Source organism: Oenanthe melanoleuca, chromosome 14 (assembly GCF_029582105.1).
Source record: "Oenanthe melanoleuca isolate GR-GAL-2019-014 chromosome 14, OMel1.0, whole genome shotgun sequence".
Lineage (NCBI taxonomy): Eukaryota > Metazoa > Chordata > Aves > Passeriformes > Muscicapidae > Oenanthe > Oenanthe melanoleuca.
The window spans coordinates 8,074,452-8,083,374 of NC_079348.1; the positions used below are offsets into that span (position 1 = coordinate 8,074,452).

Here is an 8,923-nt window from a genome sequence, read left to right on the forward strand (position 1 = left end):
CAAAACATAAAGAAATAAAATTTTAAAGAATTAACTAGGTTCTAAATATCTTAGTTGGTGCTTAGTTCTATGTGTTGGCCACATAGCTGGGAATGTTTCCTTCCCAAGAAAAAGGGTTAATATTGACACTTGGGATAGTTGATTTCCATGTTATCCCATATGAACTACAGGAAAAGACCTTTCTCCAGTCATTTCATCAGCAATAAACACAATTTGGAATAATTGATCAGTGTGGAGATGAGCACAACAAACCCATTCCACTCAGCAGAGCCACAGATCCAATATTCATAGTTCAACACTGAGATCCTGTCCAAGTGTAGAACTAAAGGTTAAGCCTTGGATTAATTTCCCATTCCCAGCTTGGTGCCGACACAGCTCATTTGCAGCCAAGGCTCTCAGTGCAGAGTGGGGAAATTTGTCTTCATTTGATAAAGTTTCTGCTAAAAGTGATGATTTTCTCAGCATTTTGTTTTAAGGAAAATAAGTCTCAGCCAGCCCCTGAGCAGTGGCTTCTCACAGGTGCCTCTTGCATGGAATCCTGGAATGGTTTTGGGGTTTGAAGCCCATCCAGACCAACCCAAACACCTTCCACCATCCCAGGCTGCTCCAAACCCTGTCCAAGCTGTTATTGGGCCCTTCCAGGGATCCAGGGGCAGCCACAGCTTCTCTGGGAGTCTGTGCCAGGGCCTCCCCCACTCCCAGGGAGCAATTCCTTCCCAATATCCCATCCAGCCCTGCCCTCTGGCACTGGGCAGCCATTCCCTTGTCCTGCCTCTCCAGGCCCTTATCCAAAGTTGCACCAGGGGAGGTTCAGGTTGGATATTAGGGAAAATTTCTTCATGGAAAAAATTGTCAAGCCCTGGCACAGGCTGTGCAGGGCAGGAGTGGAGTCACCATTCCTGAAAGTGCTCAGAAAATGTGTGGATGTGGCACTTGGGGTCATGGGTTAGTGGTGAACAAGGTGGGGGTGGGTTGATGGTTGGACATGGGGATCTTAGAGGACTTTTCCAACCTTAACCTGTGCAGATTTGCTTGAAGGCAGATTTGTTCTCATCTACACCCTCCAGCCATCTCACATGTGTGTGCTGGGGAGCCTCACCTAATTAAATTTTAGGAAAACAGGAGAGCACTTGGGAGTTGTGTGGGCTTTGGTTAAGAGATCTCAGAACTGTCAAACAGAGGATTCATCTCCCAACTCTTTCTCCTTGCAGCAAACACTGCGGAGCAGAGCCAAATTTACTCTGCACTTCAGACATCTGGGTATTAACTCTCTGGTGAGGCTGGGAATTACTTCCAGGAGAAAGACTGACTCATGGGCTGGAGGGGGCTGAGGATCTGCTCACATTTCAGATCCCAGCCCATGGCATCTTCTCTCCTTGCTCTTTGAGTTTTTGCCTTTGCTGCTTTCCCGAGGCAGCACTGCCATCCCACCTGGTGGGGAATTTCTGATCATGGTTCCTTGGTGGTGTTATGTCACACACAAACCACTCTCTGATGCTGCAGCTGCAGCCCTTGACGTGTTTGGAGACTTCTGATCTTCTGCCAAACACAGGAGATGCAAAATACAGGGTGGGCCATGGTATCTCACAGTCCTTCCTCTCACCCAAAGGGCCCCACCAGAGCTTCTCCAGCTGATGAGTCACCCCAAGAGTGAAGGGTCCCTCCTGCAGCTTGTAGGATGATGGACAAGTTCATTAAGTTGGAGGTGAGGACCCCTCAGTGGGTTTGGTGAGTCTGGACCTCTGTTTGGTTCTGGTGTCCCATCAGTGAATCAGTGATTCCCTCCCTGTACCTGGGTTTGAAGCAGAAATAATTCACTGACTCACCTGAGACTTAACTACTGTCTGTAAAGGGCTTTGAAACCCTAATCCCAAAAAGGATCAATGCCTTGAGAGTGTGGGTGATTGTGACGTGATTGTGACCTCAGAATCCAAGTGAGGAAACAAATTCCCTTGGCTTGGAGCAGCAACTCCATGAAGCTCTGCACAAGTATCACAAGTCTGTGGGGCTTTTTACTTACCTTTGTGCTAATGGATCCATTGTTTCATGTAAAGGTTTCTCGTACTCTTGTTCTATCCTGTGTGACATTTACAGTACTCTTTGTTCCATTAGCAAAGTAATTTGAGATGGTTTATTATCCTTTGGAGACTTCACTGCCTTCTGTTTAATTTCCACGTGACTGGACCCTGAAGAAAAAACCTCTTAAAATAGTGTGTGAGGCTAAAAATAGTGAGGAATGAGTTGTGTCTTAGGAGTCAAATAATTAATTTAGTGCGCTTTAGCAAGATCTGCAACACTTGGAAACACCCCTTGTTGTTTCCTCTTTCTCTTCAGAGCCGCCAAAGCCTGCAGCAGCTTTCTCAGGGAGTCAAGGTGTGTTTTACCTCACAGCTTGAAACAGTAATTTGTTTGTAGCAACTACAGCTCCTTTATTTCAGAGGAACAGACAAATAGCATTTAATCACGTTCTGAATCACCGGGGGCAGGAATTGCTCGGTGATCCGAGTTTGTTACACAAGGACATGCTCGAGATGCAAGAAAATGGCAAAGGTTGTTATTGCTGAGGCTTTCTGCCGCCACAGCACCTGAGGGACCGAGGCTGTTTGGGCTGAGTGCCTCATCCCAGCCCCACACAAACACTGTTCTGATTCCCCAGCAGCTCAGCAGTGGGGTGGGTGTGGGAAAACATCAGGATTTACCGAGCCACATGTGTGGGAATATCTTTTTCTTTCCATCAAGGCTTTGCTCACTCCCAGGCTGAAGTAATGCAGGAGGCAGCGGGGATGTGAATCTGGGAAAGGAGGTGAAATGCAGGAATTTGGTGTCTGGGCAGGGAGGGAGCAGTGGGGAATCAGAGCAATGACCTGGGCAGCCAGGCAGGGTGTTCATCGTGTCATGTTTTTGAGTGGGATCTGCAGACCCAGCTCTCTCAGCTGCTGAGCTTCCAACCTTGTCTGAAGTCACCTCCTCACAGCTGTGCTCTAGCTTGAGAAGAGCCTGGTATGGGATGGGCAGCAAACTCATCCCTTCTCCAACCTCCACCTTCAGTTTTGTGCCTCCAGCTGATTTCACAGCAGTGAAGCTGCTTGTGGCTGATTTGTGCCCATCTCTCCAAGGCCAGCCTGCAGAGGAAGGCAGAGGCAGGCAGTGTCCAGGTGAAGGTCCTTGGAGCAGGATGCCCCAAGTTCCTTGGGCCAAGCTCCTGTTCCCTTGTGTGGTCTTTGGCAATGTGCTGGACGCTCTGTGCCTCAGTTTCCCAGCCTGAAGAACAGGATGATCCCAATTAGCAGAGTTGGATGAGTTTGCAGAGTGCAAGAGGGCAGGCTCTGTTCCTCTTATCCCAAGTGATGTCACCTCCATCCTCTCATCCTCCCACAGCGACATGCTGGAGAGCCCAAATGGCCAAAAAATGTCATGTATAGAACAGGTATTAATGCCCAAGAGTGCAGAGACCCCATTGCAGCTCTGGCCTCTCCGATTGCTTTGTTTTCCTGCTTGGCTGAGTCGCTAACCTTCCAATAAACACCAGAGTCATTATCATAAAAATGTGGAAAATGCTGTCATTAAACCCCACCGGTTTCGCTTTCAAGTGTCTCTTTCTGGGACATCAAATTCATTTAGCTCATTCTCCAAAGCCACAAATCCTGAGTGGCTGCAGTAATGTGTGTGGTGGGAGGTGAGAGCACAGCAGGAATTAAATCGGGTGGAGAGGCTCTTCAGAGAGCTCGGCTGGGTTTATTGCAGGGGTGAAGAAGTGATGCCTCCAGTTGCTCACCCCTCTCTCCCCTCAGCCGTGGGGTCCCTTGGGATATTTTCCAAAAACCCCAGTTCATGCTCTGGAGCTGTGCTGGAATGGTGGGTGCAGTGCAGAAATCGGAGGTACCTCCTGGAGAACCTGAGCATCCAGCAAGACGGGAGTTTCAGCAGAGCCTTCTTCTTACAAAAAGAGTGATTTTGTTCCAAAATAAAAGAATAAAACCTTAAATCCTTTCAGCAGCACAGCCGTGTGATAAATCCCTATGGTTAGGTTCCTCAGAGAAGCTGGGGCTGCCCCATCTCTGGAAGTGTTCAAGGTCAGGTTGGACAGGGCTTGGAGCAGCCCAGGATAGTGGAAGGTGTCCCTGCCCCCAGCAGGGGGTGGAACTGGGTGACCTTTAAGGCCACTTCCAACTCAAACCATTCCAGGATTCTGTGATTCAGTGATGATCCCATTCCCCTTCCCCTCAGCAAATGTGGAATGACATCATTAAGGGTTCATCCCAGCACTGGGATGGCTGAGCTGTGTCTGTGTGGTTGGGAAATGTGATGCTGGGGCTAAAATCTGAGGGTTTAAATAAAACATAAAAGTGGGGTTTCCAAAAGTGTTTGGGGTCAGCTGGACCCTGCCCTGGGTCGATAAACCCTGCAGCTTATACAAATTACCTGAGAGGCTGAAATCTCAAATTCCTGTGAGTCTGTACATAGGGACCAGGAGTTGTTCAAAAGTTTTTGATCTCCCAAAAATAATCAGGATTTTGCTCCTCTGGGGGAGTTCCTGGCACAAGCCCATCCCGGAGCAGCACGGTGCCATGTGCCCGCTGACGTGCTACGGTATTTGCAGAGCACCGGCTTCTGCGAGGACAAGAAGAATCCTAAAATTATCTTTACTTACTTAGAATATAAATAGAAGACAAATTGCTTATCAGCTGTTTCGTTGGAAAGATATTTAAAAATACTTGGGAGAGGAAACGTGCACTCTGCTTGAGATCCGGAGCTGAGCCGTGTCCCGAGGGTCTCGGCACCTTGGGGACTGAGCTGCTGGCTGTCTGCAGGGATCATTCCTGGGAGGAAAGGGTTCAGTTCATGGAGAGTTTATCAGGGTGACAAGTTATTCAAGTCACACCAAAAACACACAGAAAAGACACTTCAGGCAGATCCCTGGGAATGAGAAAATCTTCCGTTCCTGGCTGGGAAGGTTGAGCCCACGTTGGAGTGTGGCTGCAGTGAAACAAGAGCTGCTAAACCTGCCTTTGTTTGGGCACAGGGCAGGTGCAGAACAAGCCAAGAGGGGCACTGGGTGCTCCCAAATGGATCCTTCCCTGGTGGGGAGGAGGGAGTGGAATGGGATAGAGCCGGCAGTGCGTGTCCTATGCCGGGTGACTCCAGGGATGCACTGGGCTGCTCCAGAGCTGTACTGCTGCCATTCATTAATGGCTCTATTAAACATGAAAGTGCTGAGGCCCTGCTAATGTCCAGAGCACTCAAGGGGTGACCAAAATAGCCCATCCAGCAGGGATTGGCTCTGAGTGAGACGGAAGCCAGCCACAACCTTACTGTAAACCTGGGAGCTTCCAAGAACTCGAGCCATGGAGGAGTTGGACTCTGCTCTGGTTCATTACAGGAACGAGTTGTGCTCTGCACAGACGTAACTTCCAGCATCCTCTCACGAAAGGCTGGATCCCCTCTTGCTGACAGGGATTTGCATTCACTACCAGCCTTCTCAGAAGAGGGAAGTCGAGAGGCTCCACACTGACATTGCCCATCCCAGCGTGCTGTGATCCCTGCAGGGACAAGGGGCTGGTTCCTACAGGAACCTCCTGGTTCCTACAGGAGGAGGATGTTGCTTGGCTGAGATCCCACACTCTGAGAGGCTCCCAGCATGACTCTGTCCCCAGTGTGAGCCTGGAAAAACATCCCCCAGAGTGAAGGGGCACAGAACACCAACAACTGCAGGCTGGGCTGACAGAGAAAGTTTCCATTGGGAACTTGTACTTTTTGGGTGGGAGAAGATGGGGCTGGATGGTGAAGGACTGGGGGATCCCAATGATGGGAAGCAGCCTGGATGGAATTCCTTTGGACCATGTTAAAATAAAATCTACAAGGAGAAATTCCAACCTTTGCTCAGAGAAGCTGTGGCTGCCCCTGGATCCCTGGAAGTGCCCAAAGCTGGGCTGGACAGGGCTTGGAGCAACCTGGGATGGTGGAAGGTGTCTGTGCCCAGAGCAGAGGGTGGAATGGGATGGGCTTTAAGATCCTTTCCAAACCAAACCATTCCATAATTCTAAAATGCTGAGATTAAAACTAATCAAGTTACTGTGTGACTGAAAAACACCCCGGAAATTATTTAGTCCTAGTTCAGCATATAGAGCCAAGAACTTCCCTAATAAACAGGAGGAACTGGAATTGCTCTCTGATGAGCATCAACTTGACCTGCTTGGTTTCATTAAGGAATCTGGGAGGGCGAAATCAGCTGACTGAAAAGGCAGAATTGATGGTGCTATCGTATTTAGGATGAGCTAAATGGCAGAAGAGGAGGGCAAGCAGCCTGACAAACCCACTGCAAACAGTCCTGAGCACTTCACCGCGGGGAGCACGGAGGATGCTCACGGATGCTTGGGATGCTCCAGGCTGCGGGGGAATGCCCAGAGGATGCTCCAGGCCATGGGGAGGACGCCGCAGGCTGCAGGGAAGATGCTCACGGCCTCTCGGGTTGCTCTGGGTGTCGGGGGGATGCTCAGGGATGCTCAGATGATGCTCGAGGCCACGGGGAGGATGCGAACGGCAGCACGGGGGATGCTCAGGGATGCGCGGGATGCTGCGGGTTGCAGGGAGACGCTCAGGGATGCTCAGAGGATGCTGGGGGCCATGGGGAGGGTACCGGCATCCCGGGGGGGAGGGGGGGCTGCCGGGGCGGAGCCGCGGGGCCCCTCCCGACGGCGCTATAAACTGGCGGGGCTCGGGCGAGGGGCAGCCGTCGCTGGGGTGCCCGGGGCCGGGCACAGCCCTGCCCGCAGCCTGCCCTGCACCATGGCCAGGGGACAGCTGTCGGGGGGCACCTGGGGAGCCCTGGTGCTGCTGGGGCTGATGCTGCCGGCCGCCCCGGCGGGCGCCTGGTACAAGCACGTCGCCAGCCCCCGGTACCACACGGTGGGGCGAGCCTCGGGGCTGCTGATGGGGGTCCGCCGCTCCCCCTACCTCTGGCGACGGGAGCTGGCGGCAGAACCGCCCCGGCATCCCGGGACCCCCGCCGGGGACAGCCCCGCACCCCCGGGGGAGAACCCCCCGGACTCTGCCCCGGCCCCGCCGCCGCCGCCCGGCCCCGGGCGCCTCCTGCAGCGGCTGCTCCGGCGGGGCTGGGGCTGGGGGCGCCCCCGGCCGGACCCCGCCCGACCCCCGGCCGGCCCCCGCCAGCCTCAGGTAACGCGCGGCCCGACGGGCGGGGGGATCCGGGGGATCCGGGGGATTCGGGATGCTCCAGGGTGCGATCCACGCGTGTGGAGCCCTGCGGTCACTCTGGGGGTGCGGGCGGCTCACCGGGTCATGGGGAGTGTAGAGCCTTGCAGGGGTTTCATCAGGAAATTGCGGTTCAGGGGTGTCACCAGGTAAGTGCGTGTTTGGAGGGGCTGCACTTCGCCTTTAGGGCAGAAAAAGATGTAGGTGAAGTGGTTGAAGGTCAGGTCGGACCTGTGGAAGTTGTTCCTGCCCACGGAGGATCTTTAAGGTCCCTTCCAACCCAAACCATTCCAGGACTGTAGGATTTCTGTGCCCTGCGTTAGGTGCAGGCTGTGGGACAGAGGGGTGTCCATGGGGTGTCCATGGGGCTGGCAGCCTGGTGATGCTGGGATGTCCCCAGCATGGTCCTCCTCGCTCAGGACTCTTCTCCTGCCCCTCGGGGCTCAGCCGGGCTGCTGGGACTGCCTCGGGGCTGGCTCCAGCCTTTACATTTCATTCCTCCTATGTAAAGCTGGAGCCGACATCCAGCTGAAATCCACCGAGGCTTTTAGCTGTTGGATCCGCCCCTGAAACATGTAGCTGTATTCCTCCCCCACTTCATTTTTTTGAATCTGGGATTAAAATAATTTTGGGAAAGCCCAGATAGGTCAGGCCAGCCCTGAATACTTCTGTGCTGTCCTGGGTACCACAGGCTCTGCCCTGGCTACACTCGTGCATCCCTCTGATTTCCCAGCCAAATTCCCACTGGGATCCCTGTGGGCAGGTCCAAACCTGAAATTCGGGTCTGTGTGGGGTTTATCTGTGTGGGGTTTATCTGTGTGGGTTTATCTGCGTGCAAGGTGGCAGAAATGGAATCTGCAGGTCAAATCTGAACCTGTGGAGGAGGAGATTTAATGAAAATCGTGAATGGAGCTGCAGTTTAAACACTGCACTGAGGGGAAACGGGGTCCCACGTGGGGAGGGAGGTGGTGCTGGAGCTGAATACTCCAAAATAACCCATCCCTCTTCTCCTTGCAGCTCCTCCCGCTCGAAGACCTGGCTCTGAGGCGCTGACAGACGTGCTGGAGATGCTTCCTGTGCCAGAGGAGTGGCCCAGGTGGGATCTGCTCACCTGCCTGGCAGGGAAGGCTCTCCTCAGATCTCTCTGACCTCTCTGAAACCAGACAGACAATGACATCCCAAAAAATCTGATTTCTCACAGAAATTCATCTTGTTTCCAGGTCAGCCTTGCGCTATGGACTCGGGGAGAAGGAAACAGGGGAGATATTTATTTTTGTTTATTTTTTTTACATTTCTGTACTGGCTTGTTTGCAATCTGATAGAAACGTGTACTGTTCGCTTCCTTGGAACCTGCCCTCATTAAAATGAGATGTGATCAAAGGAAACTTTGGCTTCCTGGTGCTGTTGTAGGGTCTTGGTGGGGGTTTTTTGAGAGCAAAACCTGGTCTGGCTCTGCACGGGGCAGACACATCAGCAGTTGGGTCACTCCCAGATTTTTCTGACATGATTTAACTCCTTGACACATTTTTTTTCTGCAGTTTTACAGTAAATGTCTTTTACTGCCTGTCTGGGAGTCACTGCCAGGCCAAGTGCCAACTCAGATGACAGAATTTCAGGATATTTCCTCAACTGGGTTGTACAAAAGCTCTGTGAGCCCTCACTGCTCTGCTTGTGTTTTGCCTGCTCAGGATTTAATTTCTGTATATTCCCA

General features: G+C 52.4%; 1 protein-coding gene across 1 annotated transcript; it reads left to right on the forward strand.

Moving 5' to 3' along the window:
* The first annotated feature begins 6,786 nt into the window (after nucleotides 1-6,786).
* On the forward strand, nucleotides 6,787-8,265 carry NPW (neuropeptide W). Its single transcript, XM_056503675.1, has 2 exons — nucleotides 6,787-7,176; nucleotides 8,230-8,265. The coding sequence occupies exons 1-2, from the start codon at nucleotides 6,787-6,789 to the stop codon at nucleotides 8,263-8,265; spliced, it is 426 nt and encodes a 141-aa protein (XP_056359650.1).
* Nucleotides 8,266-8,923: the final 658 nt, after the last annotated feature.

Bases quoted from the DNA above. Each gene is read 5' to 3' on its own strand.
- NPW (XM_056503675.1), top strand. From the start codon at position 6,787: ATGGCCAGGGGACAGCTGTCGGGGGGCACCTGGGGAGCCCTGGTGCTG. The intron at 7,177-8,229 runs GTAACGCGCGGC...TTCTCCTTGCAG, and splicing joins CCGGCCCCCGCCAGCCTCAG to CTCCTCCCGCTCGAAGACCT.